Source organism: Pleurodeles waltl, chromosome 7 (assembly GCF_031143425.1).
Source record: "Pleurodeles waltl isolate 20211129_DDA chromosome 7, aPleWal1.hap1.20221129, whole genome shotgun sequence".
NCBI lineage: Eukaryota > Metazoa > Chordata > Amphibia > Caudata > Salamandridae > Pleurodeles > Pleurodeles waltl.
In genome coordinates, this window is record NC_090446.1 from 130379050 (window position 1) to 130404756 (window position 25707).

General features: G+C 46.0%; 1 protein-coding gene across 1 annotated transcript in view; it reads left to right on the plus strand.

Moving 5' to 3' along the window:
- The window catches only part of LOC138303840 (actin-binding Rho-activating protein-like), a 47634-nt gene extending 23317 nt beyond the window's left edge, over positions 1-24317 (plus strand). The window contains exon 2 of the mRNA XM_069243309.1: positions 23189-24317. Coding sequence (XP_069099410.1) covers positions 23189-23638 — 450 coding nt within the window. The 3' untranslated portion in view covers positions 23639-24317. The remainder of the gene's footprint in view (positions 1-23188) is intronic.
- The last annotated feature ends 1390 nt before the right edge of the window (positions 24318-25707 follow it).

Sequence of the window (25707 nt, forward strand, 5' to 3'; positions counted from 1 at the left end):
GGGTCCCTGCGCCCAGCGTCTCCCCCTGTTTCCCGCCGCCGTTTCCCGCCGCCGCGACCCGTAGCTCCGCCCCCCTCGCTCCCCATTGGCCGCCCCGCTCCCACCTCCCAGCTGCTCCTCCCTCCCTCTCCCACTCTTATGGAGGCCGCGCAGCAGTAGAGAGAGCGATCTCTGACCCTGTTCACCAGGCAGGTCGCTCCCCTCACCGCCACGCAGCCCCTGTGTGACCGCTGACCGCTGCTCCTTACCTGTGTCCTGTTGCCGCCTTTTTCGCTTCCTCACCTTCTTTGGTCCTGTTCCTGGGTCCCTGCGCCCAGCGTCTCCCCCTGTTTCCCGCCGCCGTTTCCCGCCGCCGCGACCCGTAGCTCCGCCCCCTCGCTCCCCATTGGCCGCCCCGCTCCCACCTCCCAGCTGCTCCTCCCTCCCTCTCCCACTCTTATGGAGGCCGCTCAGCGGCCGCGCCGCTGGCGCGCCTAAGGCAAGCCCATCTGCGCCCGTCCGCGCCTGGCCCGCGCCCAGCGCCAGACCCCCTGGCCCCCGCAGAGGCCAGCCCACCCGCAAGACCTACAGCGCCGCCACCCTCCTCGCACTCAACACCGGCCGGATCCCCGGGTGCTGCCGTGCCACCCCAAGACGCACCCACGGACCCTTCACCTGCCAATCCTGCAAGTTCTCCTGCATCCAGACCCGCACCGCGCCCGCCAAACCAAGCACCAGCAGCAACCACCTGAAGTGCATCCTGCTCAACACCCGCTCCATCCACAGACACGCCGTGGAACTCTGGAACCTGCTCGACACCACATCTCCAGACGTCGCCTTCCTCACAGAAACCTGGATGAACGCCTCCTCAGCGCCCGACATCGCCATCGCCATCCCGGACGGATACAAGATCACCCGGAGGGACCGCGTCAACCAGACAGGAGGAGGCATCGCCATTGTCCACAAGAACACCATCCGCATCACGACCAACTCCGACGACACCCTCACAGCTGCCGAACATCTCCACTTCCAGATTCACACCGACCCCAAGACCACACTCAGAGGCACCCTCATCTATAGACCCCCAGGACCCCGCACACAATTCAGCGAAGACATCGCAGACTTCATCAGCCCACACGCCCTCCCCTCCGCTGACTACATCCTCCTAGGGGACCTCAACTTCCACCTGGAGAACAACAACGACAACAACACCACCACCCTACTGGACAACCTCGCCAACCTCGGACTCAAGCAACTGGTGAACACCCCCACCCACTACGCCGGACACACGCTTGACCCAGTCCTCTCCTCCAGCAAGTACATCTCCTTCAGCCACTCCACCGGACTCCACTGGACAGACCACAGCTGCGTCCACTTCAGCTTCAGAAAAACCACGACTCACCACCACCCACAACAGGCTCCCCGCAGGAGCTGGAACAAGATCACCACCGACCAGCTCTCCACATCTCTGAGCCAGAACCCTCCCGCCAGCTCAGCGGACCCCAACCAAGCAGCCAACAACCTTACACAGTGGATCACCAACTGCGCTGACAACCTCGCACCTCTGAAAACCCATCCCATCAGGCCCAACAGCAAGAAAGCCTCCTGGTTCAACAACGACCTCAAGAACTCCAGGAAGAACTGCCGCACCCTCGAAAAAGCCTGGCGAAAAAACCCGACTACAGACAATATGACCGCCCTCAAATACGCGTCCCGTAAACACCACCAGCTGATCCACACCACCAAGAAGACAGCATTCAAAGAACGACTAGACAACAACGCACACAACAGCAAGGAACTCTTCAGCATCGTCAAAGAGCTCTCCAACCCCAGCGCCGGAAACAACGACATCACCCCCTCACAAGACCTCTGCGACTCACTCGCCTCGTTCTTTCACCGCAAGATCGCCGACATACACAACAGCTTTGGCGCACAGACCACGCACCCAACCACCAAACCGACGCCCCCCAACACCACCCTCCGCGCCTGGACCCCGGTCAGCACCGAAGACACCATCCATACGATGAACACCATCCATTCTGGATCACCAACCGACCCATGCCCCCACCACGTCTTCAACAAGGCCGACTCCGTCATCGCACCCCATCTCCGGGACATCATCAATTGCTCCTTCAACACCGCCACCTACCCGGAGAGCTGGAAGCATGCCGAACTCAGCGCCCTCCTGAAGAAACCATCAGCAGACCCCACCGACCTCAAGAACTACCGCCCCATCTCGCTCCTCCCGTTTCCTGCCAAAGTCATCGAGAAGACCGTCAACAGACAGCTGGCCGTCTTCCTCGAGACTAATGGATCCCTCGACCACTCACAGTCCGGCTTCCGAGCCAACCACAGCACCGAGACCGCCCTCATCGCAGCCACTGACAACATCCGAGCTCTGCTCGACAACGGGGAAACAGCGGCCCTCATCCTCCTGGACCTCTCCGCAGCGTTCGACACTGTCTGCCACCGCACCCTAGTGCAGCGCCTCAGCAACATCGGAATTCAAGAGAAGGCACTAGAGTGGATCATCTCGTTCCTCACCGGAAGAACCCAGAGAGTCCGCCTCCCCCCGTTCAGATCCGAGGCCACCGAAGTCATCTGCGGCGTACCACAAGGATCATCACTCAGCCCCACCCTCTTCAACGTCTACATGAGCCCCCTCGCAGCCATCGCACGCCATCACAACCTCAACATCATCTCCTACGCCGACGACACCCAGTTGATCCTCTCCCTCACCAACGACCCAGCCACCGCCAGAACCAACCTGCACGAAGGGATGAAAGACGTAGCCGAGTGGATGATGAACAGCCGCCTGAAACTGAACTCAGACAAGACGGAAGTCCTCATCCTTGGATCATCACCCTCTGCCTGGGACGACTCCTGGTGGCCCCCTGCCCTGGGCAGCGCACCCAAACCAACGGACCACGCACGCAACCTGGGCTTCATCCTGGACTCCTCCCTCTCGATGACCAGACAAGTCAATGCCGTCTCATCATCATGCTTCAACATCCTACACATGCTCCGAAAGATCTTCCGATGGATCCCCACCGAAACCAGGAAGACGGTCACCCAGGCACTCGTCACCAGCCGACTGGACTACGGTAACACCCTCTACACCGGAACCACGGCCAAACTACAGAAAAGACTCCAACGCATCCAGAACGCCTCCGCACGCCTCATCCTTGACATCCCCGACACAGCCACATCTCCGGACACCTGAGAGACTTGCACTGGCTCCCCGTCAGCAAGAGAATCACGTTCCGCCTCCTCACCCACGCACACAAGGCCCTCCATGACCTGGGCCGCAGGTACCTCAACAACCGCCTGACCTTCTACACTCCCACCCGCCAGCTACGATCGACCAGCCACACCCTCGCCGCCGTGCCACGCATTAGAAAAGCCACCATGGGAGGAAGATCCTTCTACCTGGCAACCAAGACTTGGAACTCCCTCCCCATCCACCTCCGTCTGACCCAAGACCACCTCTCCTTCAGGAAGCAACTCAAGACCTGGCTGTTTGAGCAGTAGCGGTCCCCCCTCCCCCAGCGCCTTGAGACCCTCCGGGTGAGTAGCGCGCTATACAAATTTCTTGATTGATTGATTGATTGATTGCGTGAACATTAAATGTCTTCACGCATAGGCTCTAGCTTATCTTACTTGTGGGATACAGCACCACTGAGCACTTGGAAGTCAGTGCAGTAAAGACATGTATTTACCAGTTGTGCCACACTTCAAACTCATCTCTACAGATGGGAGATCCTCACGTGTTGGAGCCAACTACCTGGAACCCCCTCCAGTATTCTTTTTCAAATTACCTTATTTCCTATCTTAAAAACCTTGAAGATCCTTTTATTCTAAGTAAAGAGAAAGACCAGCATCTATAGACCCTGACAACTCACTGCTTGAACCAGGGGTTGATCTGTAGTATTAAGGACAGATTTCAGTTGAAAATTAGGGCCAGATGTAGCAAAAGACAATTTTGCGAGTTGCAAATTGCGAGTCATACCGACTCGCAATTTGCAACTCGCAAAATTGTATGCAGAAAGGTGTCTCAGACACCTTCTGCGACTCGCTATGGGGTCGCAAAGAACCACCTTGCGAATGAGTTACCACCCACTTCAAGTGGGTGTTAACTGCAAATTGCTTTGCGACCGCTTTCGCGGTCCCAAAGCAATTCTACATTGCGGTGCGAGTCGCAAATAGGAAGTGAACACCCCTTCCTATTTGCGAGTCGGATTCACATTTTGCGAGTCGGTACCGACTCGCAAATTGTGAATCTGCATCGCGATGGCCGTTTTGCATGTCGCAAACTGCATTTTTCGCAGTTTGCGACATGCAAACCGGTTCCTACATCTGGCCCTTAGTCACAATTTGTCTGCTTTCTGAGAGATAGCTTTTGGAAACCCAAAGTAGGCAAGCCATTGTCTATCCATACATCCCCAATTACATCACATGCTTTCCATCACTCCTTTTACACCTTCTCCTGTGTCTCCATCCTGACCCCTCTACCTTATATATGTTCATCCCGATATTTCCACCACATGCCTCCTACCCATTCCCTTTACTACCGATCTCTACGTCTGCGGGTGGAGAAATGAGTCCATATTTCCCCGCTAATGCAATATCCAACCTATCTCCGATATCCCCGTTCAACCTCCTGAGCTATCCACTATCTCTCATCTCATATCCTGGGATTCCCTCCTTCCTCACAATCTCCCAACCCACCAGCCTCTTCCATGCTAATGGCCACCAGAAGCCTCTTTCTTCGGCAGGTTGGGCTTTCAGCATGGCCGTTAAAGGATACGTACCAGTCTTCTCAAGAGAGCTGAGTTTTTCAGCTCAGCCACAGAAGAAAATGTGGGCAAGTGCAATGAAGCTGCTATCCACAAACTTAGGCATGGCAAGGGACTGGGAGATGGAACCCATGGTTCCACTGAGGACCAGAAGCAAATGCTTCCTTTAAGCAGAAGGTCCTTATGTCCAAAGCATGCTCAGAAATGCACCTGGACTGCTCTAATCAGGAACCTCATTGACTATAGTCACCGTCTATGAACTCAAGTGTAGATCATGGAAGACTTGGGGCATCTCCTCTATTCATCGCTGACTCAGCACATTTTCCTCAGTACCCCCTATTCCAACACTCTACTTGATGCCCGATGCTTCCAAATCAAGGTCTGGCTGCATCCCTGAATTTTACCACACTGCCAACCTTCGTAAGCCTGTTGTGACACAAATGGCGATATTCACCAGTGAGGCATGGGTCTGTGGTGTGTATGTGTTATTGTGCATGTGTGTGTCGGTGTTTTTTGTGTTTGTGTCTCAGACCCTGATTGTGAGTACAGGTGCTATTCATTGCAACTGGTAACTAACAATACAATTATATGTTATTTTTCGGGTATGATAAAGAGCACCTCTTACTTGTTTCTGGGGAATAACATGCTGATTATGGTGTTTAATGCACCAAAATCTGCCTCATACATTAAATACCGGATGATTTTCCCTGTTGAATTTCGGCTTGTTCGAAGGTTGAGGAATTTAATGTATTTGATAATTATCAGATGTAATACATACAACCAAACTCGTAATTCCGATCACTGCTCAAACAAGGGGGTTACACAGGGGTTGGAAAACAGTGACCCACTCCTAATCAGGCCCTTTGTTGAGCCAGAGGTATTAAGCTATAGATAATGAAATGATAGGCATGTAAACCGAGAATATTAGACAGAGATAAAGAAACAACAAATAATTAGTGGACAGCATCTTCGCCAAAGTTTAGGCACCAGGGTCCAAGTTATCCTTGGAGCTCCCTGGCCACCCGCCCCCTAAAGACAGTGGAATTCCTGCTGCCCCTTAGACTGTCTGCTCGGGTGATGGTCTTTCGCACCCCTTTAAGTTAGCCCCTAAAACACTCACCCCAGTGAATGACAAACCCAGTGGTGAGTGCAGCTCGCCCAATGTTGGTACATTGCGGCTCCTACCGGTGTCAGTGTGAGCATGACATATGTAACACCTACAATCCCCTCAGTTTCTCTCTCTATGTGTAGATTTCCCTGTAACACCCAGTCAGTAAACATAAAAGGGGTGTCTGCACCCCGCATTCCCTACGCCCCAGATCAGTGCTTAATTTGTGCTGATGGTGCGGGTCACCAGAATCAATTTTGGATACTAGAAATTTACATCATCACAATTTAAACCCAGAACAAGAGAGAGAAATGCAGAATAGGAAGAGAGAAGGAGAAAGAGAAGGACAGGACGTAGTGACATAGAGGGAAGTAAGTTATGAGAAGAAGAACTTGAAAGAATGAGATAAAAAGACAAGAAGTGTTGGGCAGTGGAAAAAACATGAAGTGGAACTAAGACTAGGCAGCTTTGGCACTCAGCAACCCTGGCATTTGGCAGCGGTGGTAGCAGACTCCTAAGAAAAGCTCAAAACCCGCCACATATTTATTTACAAATTAAGTAGCGGCAGAAGGGAAAGAGAGGCTGTGGATGGGGACAAGCACAGCCTCAGTGGGTGCCAATCTCACTTGTTGTACAACAGTTTCATTCATTTTTGGCACCTATTACAGGCGAATGCCCGATGTGCCCCTCCATCCTACCAGTTCACTCTCTGCCCAGCTCTCCATATATCACTCCTTATCCCGTTTCTCCTCTCTGTTCCACTGCTATACAAATGCTTTAAAAATTCAGCATTTTTACTTTATTTCTGGGGCTGGTTATTGGCTTACTTTTGGTCACAGCTCCCGTGCCTGCAATTTGCAACGTGTGGTTTGCAGTCATGTCTGCTACTGAACGGGAGGGTGGGGCGGGGGGGATAAAGAAAATAAAAAAGAATACTTACCTGTTCCATCAGGAGACGGGTTCCGTCTCCCCCCGTCCTCTTCCTGACTCCCCTAAACCAATCACGATGCTGTTGTCACCAGCACGACAGCAGCTTCATAATTGTTCTGAGCGGCTTGGTTCGGGGCTCACACAGGGAGTGGGTGCCTGTGCACGTTCTCCACCCGGCTGTGCAATACAGTCAAGTGAAGAAATGCTAAGTGCGCATGTCTGTTTGGCCGGCTCAAAATGGCCAGAAAAGCCATCATGCGCACTTATGATGCCCATACCCCTCCTCACTGTGACACAGCCCATCCCCGCCCATACCTGGCTCCGCACTGTAAAGTAAAATTATAATAACATTGTGTTATTATCATTTTATTTTTCCTTATTTGCACTGCTCAGAGCAGTGGGGCGACTCTCCTCTGCCTTTGCAGATGTGCCGCTGCTTGTTGTTTGGAATTCACTCATGTGGAGAGCCTGACCATAAGGGATAAGATTGAAAAAAACCTGTTCAGATGTTAGCTCAATGTTTGTTGTTGCTAATAATTATATATGGCATCTAACCATGTGAGCATGTGAGTACACCCCAAACTTCGTTATGTGAGCCCTTGTGCTCGGCAGTAGGGGGTTCTTGGCAGATCTTGGTTCTAGCAGCTATTTCTAGGCTGGATTTGGGATCTGGCTGACCCAGGGAAATATGTTGCATAGGTCCTGGTGTAATTTTCCGACATCGAGACACAATTCAGCAGTGTCCGCATGTTGTTGCTTTCCGTTTATTCAGAGCAGCAACCCTCAGGTAGTGAAGGTGCTTTCTTCTTTTCACTTCCAGCTAGGTCCAAAACAAAGGTATAATATAAAGGGCCATCTGTCCTTCTTTTGTTGAAGTATCATATTGGCTGGGAGCTATCTTGAGCCTAGTACCTAGACACCATTAAAATGGAAGAAACAAAGGCACACAGTGTATCACTCCACAAGGCACTACACTATGGCTTGGAAGCAGGTTTTTTACTTTGTTCAAACCCCTGTTTGCGAAATGTGCATGCATTATAAGAATGCCAGATGTATCTGTGAGTATGAGTAGTTATACAATAATGATTTAAATGGCACCTACTTTTATTTCATTTAATTCTTTTATATTGTGCTACTCATCACAGTGCAGGGTATCAGGGTGCTTTACATCACACACAGACACAAAAAACATACAAGTGTGTAAATCAATGTAGGGGAAATATTATATAAGACAAAGAGGGTTATGTGTAAGGCTTCCAGCTTTCCATTTTTGCTGATTTTTACAGATAGATACAGATCGAAAATGATCTATTTCCTGTCTCTATTTACTTTTATACATGGAAAAATACACAAATGATGGTTCTTATGAGTGACATTCCCTGTTGGCCGTCATGAATTCCAGACCAACTGCTAAGCAGGTAGATACTACAGGGATTTAAAGACAGGATGAGATTCCCTTAAATGCAAGCATATGTTAACATATATAGGTATATAGTACTAATATTTGGCTGTCGGTGTAGTGTTTTGTTATATCTGGCTGCTTAATTTTCTAAAGCGTAACAGGCATCAAAGTATGAATGCATGTTTATCAATTAAATAAATGTGGAAATATACCATTTTACAACTACATTTAGTCTCAAAGCATAAAATAAATATGGATAAATAGCAATAAACTAGTTAAAAAACAAATATGGATAAATACAGATGGAAATGTTAAATTAATAAATACCATAAAATCGGAAGCCCTAATTATAAGGTGTAGGGATCACATATTGCCCATACTTGCAGACACTATACGTTAAGAGTGAATGGTCAGGAAAAACACAAAGGGGCAAATTTACAAGCCCCTAGCACCTTCCTGCGTCACACGTTATTGTGGTGTGAGGAAGCCTTTTTCGCTGCGCCCTATTTACAAAGTGGCACAATGCTTGCATTGCACCACTTTACACCCCCTTGCGCCACATTATGCCTGCGCCAGGCATAATGTATGCAAGGGGGGCATTCTGGCGCTAAGAGGCATGCAAAAATGATGCAGTGAAATCTACAAGATTTCTCTGCGCCATTTCTGGCGTCATTTTTAACGCCTGCTCAAAGCAGGCGTTAGAATGACTCACCCATAGAAACCTATGGGCCTCCTTGCACTTTGCTGCACTAGTGTCAACATTTTTGACCATGGTATTGTAAATACGGGGCACCCATGGTGTTGTTAGGTGGGGCAGGGGTGACGCAAGAAAACTGGCGCATCAGCCCTGATGCCCCAGTTTTATTTTAAATATGCCCCAAAGTCTGGATGTAAAACGTAAAGCAGTGATTGAGGTTGTCCTACTAACAAGACTGTATTACTTCCTAAAGGAACTCTTCTTTGCAATCTTGGAATAACAACAGATTGAGGAAACAAAACAATAAGGATCTAAACCCATTACTTACAGTTTGCATGCAACTCATCGAAACCAGGAAATAACTCACTATGCTATATTAAAAGGATGGCAATTTATGAACTACAAGTAACAAAATTATCTCAGTGTCAAAAGCGATAACCTATCAACTTAAAATACAGATCTGTGATCTGCATGTTACATTCTTTGCTGTAGGCACATTAACTCTCTATGATACGTTATTAGTCAAAACTGTGACTGGACAAAACATCGAACTCTCCCAGAATTGCATTAACCACCAGAGTTATCTTACTGGTAATATGATCGCTCATAATTGCTGGGCACACACAGATCTCTGAAGCAGGTGTTTTAACCCCTTAAGATATTTTAAAATGTGACTCCTTTGTGACAGGTAAGCAAACTAGAACAGATTTACTGTCACATTTATCCTTGTTGCTAATTTCAAGGCATATTTAAATAAAAAAAAAAAAAAAAAAACGCATACATTGACTGTCAGACTCTGCTTTTTAAACTCTACCCTCCCCTTTTCTCTGCCACACCGCGACCCTCAGTTTATGGGTTCCCGGAGCAATGATTTCCAAAGAACGGGTGAGTCTTGTCCGGCTGCGGGAGGAATGTCAGTTTACTGTGTTGGTTTATCCAACTATCAAAGCCTTTGTTTTTACTGCTACAATCTTTCTTTTGAGCGGCCTCGGTTTGCTAGCTCCGTTCAGAAGGTCAACAGCGCCACCTCCTGTCTACAGATAGCATGTACATCGTAACATGCAGTATGGCTTTAATGGCAATCCGTAAAACACAGGGCTTACTTCTTAAATGATTTCTCTTTTATACAGTTTTATGTAACTCGAACTCGTGGAGCGGTTTACATGAGCGCAAGTCCCCGTTCCATACATTGATATGTTATCCTTGCTTGTCAAGGTGTCACCTGCATCACACATACACGCACCCAGCTTGCAGTCTAACCAAGCAAAAACACTGCTGTCAGGAAGAAAAAACAAGCGTACGCACTACCGAAAGACACCCAAGCAAACCCAGCCTTGCAAGCCCACAGATAACAGTTGCTAAAAAGGTGATAAATGTTGATGATATACAAGTGCTTGGTCCAGCCCCCAAGTCGCAAAGTGTAAATGCAATCCAACTGATCAGTAAACAAAAAAAAAGTAATATGCATAAGAACTTAGTTGTTTCTGAAGTTCACTACCATGACTTAAACTTAAATGCTGCGTAACCACGCACCAAATTACCTGGATGGAAAGCCATCAAGGCGCCCTCACGCATCAATACGTCTTTGTGAAATGCAAAAGCAATGTGATGGCATGTTAGTGATTTATTACACATGATGCGTGCACGACGTTCTCAAGAATGGAAAAGGAAACCAGACAGGAAGAGGGGTCATCACATGGTATAACAGGTGGAAGCGTGACGTAGTGTGTGGCCAACAAGTGAAATCCCCTTGGCGGGAACTTAGTATGCAAAAGGAGGGACATTTAGCAAAATGCACCAATTAAAAGGAAGCATTCAAGACAAGAACAACAAAAAATGAATTGCAAGAGTGGGCGTGGTTTAAAGCCCATATTGCAGACACTCGGAAACCTTTAAGGGGCGTGGCCTATGCAATTATGGGAGTGGCCTAAAACATATCAACTAGAACCATATGCTTGACACAGCTTTCCAGTTGACCAGAATTTCGGTGCTTCTATGTGTGTTTCTTATTAGTGCATCAAAATACATCACAAATACATACACCTTAAAGAAGCCAGACCTATTGGCATTTTCCACTGCTTGTTAGCACTCAGTTTTGTACAGTATCAGATAAATAACAACTCCCATTATTCTTTTCATACCACTTCCATCTGCAGTCTCTCTCAGAGATAGTCAATGTGTTTTTTTTTATCCACACCGATCTATCTGAAGTCCCCCCATCTGCATGTCTCACACTTCATTTAGTTTGTCTCCATCACCCTCTTTTAGATCTCTCCTTCTGCGTGTACTTTATTTTATGTACTCCACTTCACTATCTCCTTTTGCTCACTCTCACACACTGCATTTCATTTTATTTTCCTTTTGTGCTGTCAATATTTCAATAGCTGTATACCTACTTCACACACTTTCTCATAGAACTATAAAACCAACTGGCACATATTTGACCATCACTCTGTGCCCTCTGCAGAGAGGCCAAAAACAGGATGAGCATGTAGTCTGAACATCTTTTGGTACAATTAAAGGCACTTTGAGGAGCTTGCACCACTCTCGGCCTCAACTCCAGGGATTTCAATTGTGCCTCGTAATAAACACACACACACCCTGAACTAGGAAGCTATAGACAAATTTGCTGTATTGCAGTATGTGCCATATGAGACTCATATTGTGCATGAAAACAAATGGAAAAATTAAAGACTCCATGGAAATACGGACACATATATTATGCAATATTAAGGGAAATATATGAAATATAACAGATACTGTATCGCTGACTTGGAATATTTATGTGTTTCTGCACACCTTGTTGAGAGAATATTTCTACTTTTAAATTTAAGGGGGCAAATAAAGTGCTTGGAAGGGATCTGCTTGAATGCCTGTTTTTAACTACTGCTGATGCTGAGCACTGGCAGGATCCATTCCACTTGAAGCCCCTGTCCAGCAACACTTCAGGGATCCATTTTCTGTGCAAGAACACAGGCCACATGCAGGGTCAAAATTGGCCAACACTGGGGTGTGCATTCTTCGTAAGAGTGACTTCCAACCAGAGTGTGCTGCCACTCACCATAATTCACCAAGACCATCTTCAAAGAAAGTCTCTTCGATTCCAGTTCCTGTGTCCCCCAAATGATGTTGGACTACCCCTGAAACCCACAATCCTTCATGACGAACACCATAACCTCCAATGAGCACTACAACACCACCCTTAGCTTGCACACATCCTAGCGGCACCTTGCAGTGACAGGGCTTAACAAGTTAAAATTAAAGTGCAGGGCCCAAAGACTTTCTGAGGAGCTTGCTCCTGGTGCTGTGGAAGAAGATGGTTGCCAAACACCAAGGATGCCAGTGTTCATTCCACCTCATGCCTCCCTCTTCCAACAGTCCGCTCTTGCTGTCACAGCTCACACATGCAGGTTCATTTTCACCCTGGCTTTTTAGGTTTTGGCTGCACATCCCTTGCGCTGTGGTTGCAAAATCTTTTGTAAAGAAAAAGCAATCTTAAACGTTGCTTAGAACCTGCTCATTACTTACCTTTACTTACCAGTGGGTGGCTCCCATGGCACTCTTGTTTCATTGCTTCTTATTGGTCAGTGCCTCCTCCTCGCCTCCGGCTTCCTATTCCTCCTGTCCCTGCTGTGGTGGAGCATGAACCAAGAGATGTTTCCAGGGCAGTGCCCTTCCACTGGCCACAGGTGCATGGTTCTCTTGTTGCTTTTTACTTTTTACTATACAGTGTTCATACATTGAAGTTGATACTGGCCCCAGACGGTCTCCTCTGTGACAAGCAGTGCCCTGATGGTTGCACGCTATTGCAAAAGGAACAAATTATTGCTCTTTAGCCATTACTGGTGATGATCCACTACTCTGTGTTGAACACTTTGCCCACATTCCGTGCAGATCGGAATGTTATCATTTTTGTACGTGGCAAACACCGTGGGAATCTTGAAACACTCTGTTGAAACGTCCAGGGTGGGCCCTTGTTAAGATTGCAATGTCTCGATCCAGAAAAGTTCTAAAGCAAGAATCTGCCTGGAATTCTCCAAAAAGAACAGGCAGTTTGTCCTTTTTTAGTTCCTCCTCCTCACAGAACTAGTGACACAGTGCCAGGGAAACATGTCAATATTACCTGATGTCCATACACATGCCAGCATAGTTCACCCAAGTCGCCGGTTTGTGTAATCTCGAACAGAACATTCATTGGCTAATGTGAGAAAAAGGGGTATGCTTTCCCGGTCTCCCAGCAGTTCATCCATGCAATCTTACAGGAGAGTCTCAGGAACTTTAAGCAATGCATTGCCATTGATGTGCATGTACTGCCAAGCAGAATCGTTCATCCTATGTTTTTTTTGGATGCATGCACTCTGTCAGAGACAGGGTGCATAGGTATTCATGTGTATGCATGCCGCCATTGTCTCCACTATACTTCATTTCAGGTGTGTGGCTCTAGCATTTCTGTTTTTGATTTGAAAATATTGGACTTGAGGTCAGGATAAGAATATTAGCTGTAGGAACAGAAAACATGACCCAGAGCTGGTAAAGGTTTTAGCAAAAGCATATTGTAGGCAGGGGAGCACCAGATTTGGATTTTGCCAACAAAGTTTTGTTACTGTGACAAAAACCATTGCATTTTCAATTTTTAACGTTTGTTGCCATCACAAAATATCACCTGAGCATGACATTTCCAGACAAAAAACTTGATGTAGAAGTTTTTTCCAGGAGCAAGAGAATGTTTCCACCATACAGAAGGGTTTCTAGTTGTGGATGGTGAATGGGACTTTGGGGGATCTGCTTTTTCAGGACCCACCACTTTTAAAAATAAACAGTGCAACTTTGTGAAGTTGAAGTTCTCTAAAAAAATGCAAGAGCCAACTTTGCAAGTTTTGACCCTAAGTAATAAATTGCTGAAAAAAACGAATTTACAGGATCTTTGTTTAGGACCCAGGATATTACGTCAGTGCTGGATTAAACCCTGTGGAGGCCCTTAGGCAGTCAAAATGTTGCCCCCCCTCACAAATTAGCTCCTGAGACGTTTTTAATTTTACCAACCAACAATTTTAATTAACCAATTTTACTACACAAAACTAAACATTACACCTACGTAGTTTGCACCAAATCTTTTTACAAAGTGACAGCTGACAGAAGATTAGCCTTTAAGAGACAAACTGTTATGTGAATCTGATGTATATGGCTTATCTATTTTAAGTTGTTAATGGGTACATTACATTAACACAGTATTTTCTCTATAGAGTCTTTAATCTAAACGTTTAGTTTCTTTGAGTTAATTTTTTTTTTTTTATGTTTTGGAAACAGTTTAAGAAAGCTTGATTGCAATTTTCTTTCAAGATCAAATCAATACTATTTTGATCTGTTGTCGCAGGGCACCTCAAAGGAGTGAGGCCCATCGGCCGGTGCCAACTTTGCCTATTTGGTAGACCGACACTGCATTACGTCTTCATAAAATACGCAACTAATGAATACCTGATGAAATATACAGGTTTTTATGGACTATTGAGCAGTATTGCAGGGATGATGCTTTAATTACATTGACATATTCTTTGGTTGTTGTCTTTCATGACCACAGATGCCTTCTCCACTTTGAGAATATCAAAGCCTGACCCAGATAACACCATTCACCTTCACTGACTCAGCCAAGACAAAAATACAAAGGACTACACACTAAAATGGCCAGTAGAAAATGTACATTTCCCTGGTAGTTGACACTCCACAAAGCCACTGCACCTATTGTAAAACCCTTCTATGAAGACATGCCACCCATAGAACCAGCACACTAACAGAAGCCTTGAGCAGAAACATTAAGTTGTAAGCACAACAAGTCGTTTATTAGGTTTTGTGTGTGCTTGTGAGATGTCTTTTAAAAAAAAATTCTTAAAAGGGGCTTAGAGCCCACATTTTACTTACCTTTACCATTGGTTGGCTCCAATGCCACTATAATTTTCTTGCTTCTAATTGGTTTGAGCCTCCTCCTCACCTCCGGCTTCCTCCTGGGTCTTCGTCTCTGGCCCTGCCATGAAGCAAGGACCAAGTATAGCGTCCCTTCCATGGCCAATGTTCTTCCACTGGTGTGCTCCTGCAGGTACTCTTTTGTTACTTTTCACATGCACTCTTATTGAGTACATGTCTCTGCAGTCCCTTTCCTTCACCTCTCGCTGCTGTGCAACATGTAAAGAAACGTTCACAGTCAATATATTTCGAATGTTGACTTTGCCAATTCTTGTTTCATTTGTCATTGTTTTTCTAGGTTTCTTGTCTTCCTTTTTAGGATGGTCCGCAAGACCTATTATTATTGATTGTTCATAATGTACATAGTGAGTTTTGGGTCTGCCTGGAGCAGTTTCACTCTATCACCTTACGCTGTTTGTTAGATGTATGATTTCACTTCTTAGGGAGTACTTGCTTTGCAATTCATGATGAGCTATTGCACATCTCAAAAATACACAGACTAGCCACATTTTTACTTCTTTACCTTATAGATACATTGTTTACATAAAGCAATCTTTTTTTTACAGAGTAACTGTAGCAGGCTTTTTAAAACTGTTTCAGTCAAGGTTCAAATGCAAGCCTGGCCTATTAGCTTTGCCAATGCTTGTTTCAGTTGATCTGGTCCCGATAATGCAATATAATTCAATGCACCTCAAACAAATGCCAGTATACACCACCTGCAATGCACAGGCACGAATTAAGCACCTGTAAGAAAATGCACACCTACCCCATCTTTACTTAATTAATTGTTGATTCAAACAAATGACAGAATAACAGCAGTGCACCATCAGCACACCTCAGGCATTCTTTAAGTAAGCAGACCAGCCTCACCTGTGTACAGCCTATCAGCAGCATTTCACAGACAATCAGCAGAGAATGCAGTGAAGCACTCAACCAGCAGAACGACACCACACACACACCATCAGATGCGACAGGATGGCATTAGGTATACAGAATTGGTCTGTATCTTGTATCCCACCCAGAGTGGCTGCCTAGTGCCAGCTACACACAACCAGCAGAGTCCCAGAACCACACAGCACCAGCAGTGCACAGTCAACAGAACACAGGGCATCTCTAGAGAGCAGAGCAGGATCAGCTTAGCACATTCAGTGGACATCTCGTCACTGACACAGCAGAGAGCTGATAAGAGTCTCAAACAGAAACACGTCCGCCCCTCTGCATTCCACATGCCCATAATATGACGACACGGCATCAACTGTTCACCCCCACCGCTGTGGCACTACACAGCCACTACCGAGTACAAAGGCAAAGCACATCACCGGGTGTCCACAATCAGCACAGCAACTCCTTACCGGCTCCCACACAAAGGGCAGTTGAGCACAGTTACACACACACAGCACAACAACACTTTAAACTTTTTAAAGACCCACAAGAGCCAGCTGCACAACACCAGCTGGCTCACCCAGCACAGTAGCACTTCACACACACTTCCGGATTCCAGCAAGGATTGCACGATAGACATAAAAACAGGACAACTTCCAAGACATGGCAGCCAAGTGACAGCGTAGCATGTTTATATCAAGGGCGCAGCCAAACAACCAATGCCAGCCTGAGCAGAGGTGCCAGCTCCTCAGGTTAACTTGAATCGTATGGCTCTCCTTATCTTTGAACTGTGACTCCAGAGGTCACAAGACAGAAGCCGAAGCTAATAAATAACAGAAATGAGATAACATGAGGCAGCTGTGAGCCAAGAGGTGGGAATGGAACCTATCATGGCTAGCGAGGGAATGAGGAAAGGCGTAAAGAAAATGCAAGTGATGGGCAAATGAAGTGAGAGTAAGGAAGAAGGGAGGAAAAAAAGCAAAACAGGAAAGAAACAAGCATTTTCAATGCAACTGGTCTCGCATTTGCTCGAGTAGAGCTATTAGCATTGTAAAGAAAAACAAACGCAGCGCGATCGCACTATGTAAAATGCAGCGCGATCTCGCTGCGTGGGAAATAAACAGATAAAGTAGTCCGGACTCCAGGCTGAAAACATCGAGCCTCGTATGTTTTTAGTAGGTTACTGGTGCTATGTAGATGGGCTAAACACCGGAAAAGGCATGACGTATGCATGCCTTTCACAAATGAAAGCAAGCGAATTTAAAAGGCAAGCCCACGAACCAACGTAAGTGATTGACGTGACATGGGCGTGGTTTGAAGCCCAAAGTGAGATTACAGAATGTAAGGCGTTGCGCTCGCCCATATAAAGGAAGGAAAAAATAAATGAGGCGGTAATTTAGGTTGTAAGGAATGAAAGAGAAATGGAAAGAAAACCATAAAAGAGAATGGAAAGGAAAGAAAGGAAGTTTTTCTTGAAGGAAGCGTTCCTGGAGAACTGATCGGGATCACACATTTCACTCAGTGGCAGCCCTGTCGTTTACACCGGGGGTATTTTATTTTTCACGGTACTCCCTTGTGCATGACGTGGCAGATTATACTGTATTATTTCACTGTTTTGTCATTTAAATACGCATTTTAAAATATTGGCCCCATTTGTGCCAGTGTAGAAACCTGACTACATCAATCAAGAACTAAAAGTTGACCACTTAATCTTAGCAAAGGGTCTGCCACTGCACATACAAGTATGGCACTTGTTTTTAGTAACTTTTGTGCCTTTTGAGCTAAAAATAAAAATTATATATTTGTTGAAATCTGCAGTTTATGCAGCAAATGCATTAAGTGGCAAGTGCATTAAGTTCATAATTTCATGGAAAACCCTGCACAGGCGGTATTGCCTAGTTCCAGTGGCCCTGGTTATATCTCAGCCTGTCCTCACATTTTAGTCTACAGCATGTTGCATTCTGGGACTCTGAGGCGCACACTTACAAAGCAGAAAGCTGTCATCCACAAAGATGGTCCTTGCTGCGTGTAACAGGCAAGAGAAAGGGCCAACTGGCAGACATAACACTTCACACACCCAGGACATAACCACATCACTGATCCACAAAGAAAGGGCTTCATAGCACTGAGTGCAGAAAAGCAACACAGTCACACCTCCAGTAACAACAGAGGGCAGGACAGGACATAATTGCTAATGATTACATACTCGGAGCTATATCTCCAGAAAATCTGCACTGTATAACAAAACATTTTGCATTCTTTCACTGGGAAGTCATGCCTACGAAAAAAAGGTTAAACCTTAAGACCCAGCGTGTAAAGTATCGTTTAATATACAACATGCATATTTCTCAAGCACACAAGTGCCCAGAAGGGCATTTCTGCACAGAAATACTAGATGTTTATTGTTACCCAAATCAATGGTACTTATTGTAGCAACTTGAAAAGGAGGAAAGGCTCTGCGGACCAAGCTATGAGGTTAAACACAGATCCCTGAAGCAGATGCCCCAACCCACAAAGCCACTGACCCAGCAGGACAAAGGTAGTACTGACAGGATGTGTCTGCCTTGACATGTGGTTACTTGGTAATATAACATTACCACTATCAGTACATACCCGGCGGCACTTCACAGCAGTGGCGGCTGGCAACTACGAGAGAGATGGGGTGGGCAATTTGGGAGTCGGTGTGGGAGAATTCACATGCACTAGATGCAAGAGGACTAGGAATTAAAATGTAAAAATAACTTACCCTGCTTGCTGCATCCTGCACAACGACATGTCCTCCTGCTTTGGTCCTCTTCTGCTCTCCTCGAGGCTCCAGTCAACTCCCTTAACCAATCAACATGAGAGCAGTGTCAGGATTGGATAGAGCGGGCTCTCTCAGCACTCCTAAGAGCATTAAAGTCCTGTGCTTTCTTTAACCCATCTATCTAAGACGGCTGAATTAGAGAGGTTTAAAAAGCACGTCTGGCTGGCTGTCGCAAGATGGCCAACCAAAGGGACATGCGCACTTCAAATTTAAAGTGTCCTGCCCATCACCGCCCTCTGCTGCTGCCAGTCAGCAGCACCCCCGCCTTGATGCTCAGCTCGGGATGGGGTTATTAAACAATAAAATGGTAATAAATGAACTTTATTACCATTTACTTTTTCATCTTTGGCAGCAGTTTAGTTAGTGGGGCAACGCTCCTCTGCCTTAACGGAGGAGCCACCCCTGCTTCACAGATATAGCATCTTTGCAAGCTTCAGATACCAATCATGACAGCACATTGACGTTATAGAAAGGTCAGAATGACTATACGTGATCCCTGGAGCCCTAGGCTGTCCTCAAAACTGGCTGCCATTTCCCACCTGGCCTAAGGGTCAGGCTTGTTCCTAATCCAGAATGTCCTTAATCAGTTCTTGTTCATGCGCTTCAGTGATGATCTGGAGGTGCACATCCATTGTGACTTCCTTCATGAATTCTTCCAGCGTTATTGCCTGAGAAGGGCTACTTTTATTACCAACCTGACGTGTTACTCAACATTGGCTTACTCTATCTGTTCCACTGTGCTCAACTTGTAAAGGAATGACTGTCAGTGCCTAAAGCTCTTCTCGGAAGTTGCGGTCAGTGCTATTAAATATCGGTGTGTTGAATGCCATGGCTGCGTCGCCTTGAATTCAACTCACACCTTTTTAATCTGCCTCCAGACACACAGTGCCCCTTTATCTAACTCCTGCAGGTTCCTTCTTCTTTCTCCTTTTGTGCAAATGTTTCTGTATTGCTCTTTCTTTTTCATTTTTGTGTTTTCCCTCTCTTGCTCTTGTTCAATGTCGGATGAGAGAAAATATGTGCTGATCCCCAAAAATGACTGCCGGCAACCACCGTATCAACCTAAGCACTGGTTCCAGGCCAGTTACTGGTCGCGTATGCGCACAGAGGTTTTTGGTTAGATTGTCAGCTCCTCATTACGAGGCTGGCGGTCCTTAGACCGCCAGCCTCGCAGCAGCGGCGCCCAGGCGCGGATCCGTGAAGACCACACACATGCACGCACCCCCCCACTTTGACGTACATGCAAACACCTTCCCCTCACTTCCATGCACATGCACACACCCTCCCCCCAACTTCCAGGCACATGCCCGCACCCTCCCCACCCAACCGCACACAACCATACACATACCCCCACTCGCTCTCACACATACGCACCCCCCTTCGGCAATCACGAATACCCCCATCGCATCCATTCACACACTCCCCCTCTCCTCATTCATGCATACGCACTCCACATTCATGCACACACAAGACACACCCATTCGCACACATTCACGCACCCAGACACCCCATTCGCACTCATGAACGCACCTAGACCACACACATGCACCCAACAACCCCCCCCTTTCAGACGATCAGCTTACCTTTTCTGGCGAGGTGGTCGTCCGGGAGGGAATGAGTCCTGGCGTTTTCCACCGCCAGCACCGCACTGCCAACAGGACTCTGCCACGCCATATATGTATCGTAATATGATGGGTGGAGTCTTGTTGGCATGGCGGTGCTGGTGGTGGAACCATCTCTCTTCCTCCGTCGGCCAGGCAGACGGTATCCGATTTCCGTCCATAAAAGGGCGGAAATTCTTCCTAACTCAAAATATGGTGGTCTTCAGTCTGTTGGCAGCAGCTGCTTCGGAGTGCACAGTCGTAATGACCACCATGGTGTCCATGGGGCACATAGGGATGGACACTTGGAACAGTAGCACCAGAGCCTTGTGTTTCGATGGATGTAATTGCAGATGTATAAGTGCTTACGGCTCCACAGCATTGCAGGTTTCTTGTTTTATTCCAGGTTAGGGCTGTTTTGTAGGGGTCATGGCTCGACTGACTTTTGTGACTTGCTATTCAGCCATGCGGATCTTTTATCAGCAGTACGGTCACGAGTCAACAAAGGCTAGTGTCTATTATCAGCTTTGGGTGAAAATAGGACATTGGTCCTCGTTCTCCAGAGCCTCCCTAGGTGCTTGGAATGCTTGATCATTACATCAGTACTCTCCAGTTTCATTAATGTAGGTTCCGATTGTTTGTGTGTGTGCAACGAGGAGGGAACATTGAATGCACAGACTTATCAATATAGCTCTTTCATTTTGTCAGCCAGACACCACATGCAATGAGATTAATAATCATCAAGGATGTCCTCAATTTCACATCATCTAACAGTGATTGCAAATTGATTGAATTAGAGATTTACTGCAACTCTGCCTCTTTCAAGAAGTTCTGTCTAAGTCTCTTCGACAGTGGAAACAGTTGGTGTTTTACACCAGCAAAGGGTGAAGAACTTTCTCTTCCATAGTGGGAAGGTGAAATCTTGTTTGAGGTATATGGGAAGGGGTTTCTGTATGGGGAAATATGATTTCCCCATGGTACAGCGTTCCAGCTGACGACTGGTAAGTTTTGTGAATGGAGCAAAATTGTGAATCTGTACCCACGAGGAATAGTACTTCTGTGACCACATACTCATGATTCTCTGTGAACGAGTCCCTTTGAGTATAGGTTTTGTGTTTATCGGGTCCGTACCCCTAGGCCTGGGGTCATTATTTTCCACTTAAGGTGTGACTTTTGCCATTGTATTTGTTTTTCAAAGTGATAATAATGAGCATTTCTTCATCCTCCTTGGATCCTGCATTTGCTGCCCTCAAACCGCTTCCCCACTGTTTTGCACCTTTCCAATGTTCTCCATCCCTTAAATGGAGGGGCAACAATAAGGTATGCTCACATCTGTGTACAGAATGGAACTCCAAATATAAAATAGCAATTCTTCAAATTACAGGGTAACAGGATTTGTATAGATTATTTTAACAAGCAGTTCCCCATTGCAATTATCAAAAGTAGGAATCTCCATCTTCAAAAATGTAAATGTGGTTAAATCCAACTCTCATTTAACACTTACTGACAATATGTATACCTAATATCTGACTGAAACCTTCAATGTTTATAAAATATCTAATTATGATATCTCAAATAAAGATTTCCCATAAAAGATATATTTTTAATAATCACTGAAAACGCCTCTTTTAATATCTCCCCATATTTCCACTTACAAAAATTATTGTTTGATACATAAAAAATAAGTATATGAACTATAAGGTCACACATTCTTTATGGATGTTGAAGGAGGATCCAGTTTCCATTTTGTGCATGCTTTAATGTTTTTTGTCTGTTTGTGTTTTGAAATAGGACCAGGAAAGAACTGTCAAAATCGTGTTCAAATTCAATTCACCATCACGATCCCTAATAATGCACCTTAACCTCAACCAAAATGTGACTGTCTTGACAAGTCAGACCATATACGTCACCAACAATTCTTTGAATGCTAAGATTTTGACATCAATACTTACAACCATTGAGTCTGCAAACACATCCAAATTAATCAACAACCACACCACATCAACAATTATCGATCATTTACACTTAGTTAATTTAGAAATGAGGCAAACACAGCCAAAGATGTGTCTCTCCTGCTCTGGTTGTGGACAGGCACTCTGTAGAGTTCCTTGAACTTAAAGAGAGAAAGAAGTCTACACCCCTCTACCCAGCACCCTAAAAGACCATAAACCTAAAAAGTATAGAAGACTAGTACAACCAGTGCAAAACCCAGTTTCTGAAGAATCAAATTTAACCAGATGGATTTGAAATTATAATAATGTACACCATTCACACTCCATCACTATCTGATGACTGATGCAGAGAACTAACAAATGGCTCCCATGAAAAATACCACCTCCATGCCCCATAAATATCTTGTGAAATATGCACATATCTGCTGAATACCTGTAAGTATGCCAAAGATATGCTTTTAATTTCCATGGTGCCTAACAGGAGAGTTAGGTTGAACCCTCTCAGCTCTGCTGAAGCTAAGTCGACCTAAGCCTTTGCAGTAAGGCCACCAAAAAACTTAGTATAAGATGTCTTCATTTTAATTGGTTGTAAATGTACATAATCCTTATAGTGCTTTCACTTTACCTTTCATATAAACTACCACTTAAAAAAGATAATGATGGATAAGGAAATCGTCATCGTTTTTTCCTCTTGACAAAGCAGTCCGCCAATAAAACGCTGACTTAACCAGGATAGGTGTTCACCTTTCTAGTTCATCATATACTAAAATAACTTTTCATTAATGGTCCTTAATTTTATTTCAGTCCTGTTTTTCATACTTAGCACTATATATATATATATATATATATATATATATATATATATACATATATATGAAGCAGGCCTTAATTTGAGCTGGTAGTTTCCGGTGCTCGGCATCAGCACTTATGACAATCTGCCACATGGTGGCGCTGTGTGTCTAATTTAAAGATGAACCCAACAACTTTTGTTTATTATTTTACTATACATTACAAATGCCTGATATGTCATGGTGAATGTAACAATAATCCATTGCTCTTCTCTTCCTGGGTGCCCAGGTGAAGATTACCACAATGGCGGACGTGAGGATGGCCTGGCAGTGCCGGTCTGAGGAGCACCAGGAGAACCAGCGAAGGAACCCCTTCAGTGAAGACTTCGACCACGCTCATGCCATGTCTGTGCGGCTGAAGAAGGGCGACAGGGGCTATGGTCGACCGAAAGAGGGCAGCGCTACGGAAAAGAGAGGCCAGAGGGCGCACCAGCATGTGCGCAAGGAGATGGAGGATCTGTGCCTTGTCATCAGGGACATGGGTGTGCAGGGCCGGGACGGGCACCGTCGGGTCACCTTTGGCAGACTTTTTGAGCACTATGTGCGCGTCTCAGACAAGGTGGTGGGCATCCTGCTGCGGGCTCGGAAGCATGGCATGTTGGACTTTGAGGGGGAGATGCTGTGGCAAGGGGTGCACGATCACATCTTGATTACTTTGCTGGATGATAAAATGACTTAATAGTATGGGAGACGCATTAAAGGCTTATTCTGTGGTACTGACTTCTCGACCTCAGGGAGAAGGCAGGCTTAAATATGTGAAAGGTTACAGTCTAATAAACCCACTCAGCCGTCTTACTAAACTTCTATCATATCATTGAATTATTGATGATGTAATAGAGGAAAGGACAAGCCTCCCTCAAAAGGAGCAGGGAAGGCCTACAATCCCAAAGTCACCTCAATGGAAGGAACCCCATCTGCTAGAATACATCTGTCTCTACCAGTCCACACTTGCGCTTGAGGGGCACAGTGGGGAGGAACATTCAAGCATGGCCAAGACTGCATTAAGGCTGCCAGCTACCTGCCTTACTATGTTATCACAAATGCCCAAAAGAGGGTGCTAGAGTGCAACACATGGCCTGGGAAATGGCCATGTTACTTAGAGAAAGAGAGTGCACAAGCATCACATTAGATACCTTTGCTTGGGACTCTGAAAATTCTCACATCAAATTTGAAATCAAGACATGAGAGAACCAGTCCAGCAGGTCCCAACATAGGGAACTGGGGATGTAGATAACATGGCTTCACCTCGACGCAGCTTCCCCGTGAATGTACTTGTGTGGAACAGTGACAGTGATCAGGGCCTGGACAAAGAGGGAAGGGTATCATGTTGTTTCTGAAAATAAATACAATTTATAAAAGATGTGCTTTTTCATTACATGAGTTAGCAGAGGTGGTCGGCACTTATCGAGCTGAGGCTGCACCTAAGACACATTCTATGAATTCCAGGTATAAACCCTTTTGTTTGCTGTGCTTTTGATGTTGCCAAGTAAGTTTGATTTCTCCATGTGCTTCTGGTGGAGCCCAGCTACACGTGCATTCTTGAGTTGTTCAACTGATGTTTCCCAGGTAACATTTTTATCTCTTTATGTGTCCTTCATGATGCCCAGTTGTAGCCCTGGTCTCTCTGTGTAAAGCCTTTGTGGCCCCCAGGTAGCACTGTTCTCTGCAAGAGTGGTTGGTGGTTCCCATATAACACTATTGGTCCTTTTTTAGAATTGTGCTTTTGGTTGACCTAGGTATGGTCAAGCAGGAGCCACAGTCCTAGTCAGGGTAAGTCACAAACACACCCTAAATTAACCTGTGCTCACCCTCTGGTAGCTTGGAACTGAGCAGTCAGGCGTAACTTAAGAGGCAATGAGTAAAGTATTTGTGCAACACTTCAAACAGTAAAACAGTGAAAACACCACACAAAAAGAAACCACACCTGGTTAGAAACATAGAACTAGGGGTGGGTGGTGAGCTCCACTCCACTGGCGGAGCAAATTGAGTTTTTGGCAAAAACTCTGCTAGCCCCACCAGCGGAGCGGAGCTCACTGTGTGCACAGTGCAGTCCAGTTATGGGCCACACAATGCAAGTTCAGACAGTCTGCACTTGTTCTGTATGGCCCGTAACTGGACCGCAGTGAGCACTCTTGGCCTGACGTTGGTGGCATGGAGCTGCTGCATGCGCCAGCTCTGGATCCAGCCCTCCCTTCGCCAGCAGCCCGGGAGCAAGGGGAACAGGGAGGCAGAGAGCCAGGCCGCTGGGAATGAGGACCCCCTGGGAGGACCCAGTTAAGTCATCGTTTTTTTTTCCTTCTGTGCACACTAGTACACAAGAGGCCTGAAAAGGCAGCTTTCGCTGCCTGCGGCCCTGGCACTGCACACGCGGAAGGCTGGTGCACAAGAGGCTCGAAACAGCAGGTTTCACTGCCTATGGCCCTGTCCTGAATGCACCAGATCTCGTGCATTCAGGACAGGGTGCCACTAGGGCAGGTAGCAGTGGCACTCCACCGCTCACGGAACTCCACCTCCGCAGAATTCCACAGAGTTTTTCATCAACTCATCAGAATTCCATGGAGTGGAACTCCGTGAACTCCATCCACCCCTAAATAGAACTTAATTTAGTAAATAAAAATAAGACTAAAGCACAACAACCCAATAAGTAGAACATGAGTTATGAATTTTAAAGAATAAACTGTAAAATAGCGCTTGGAGGCTAAAAGTCACAGCCTGGGATAATAGGTTGCATAGGACCGGTACAAAGTA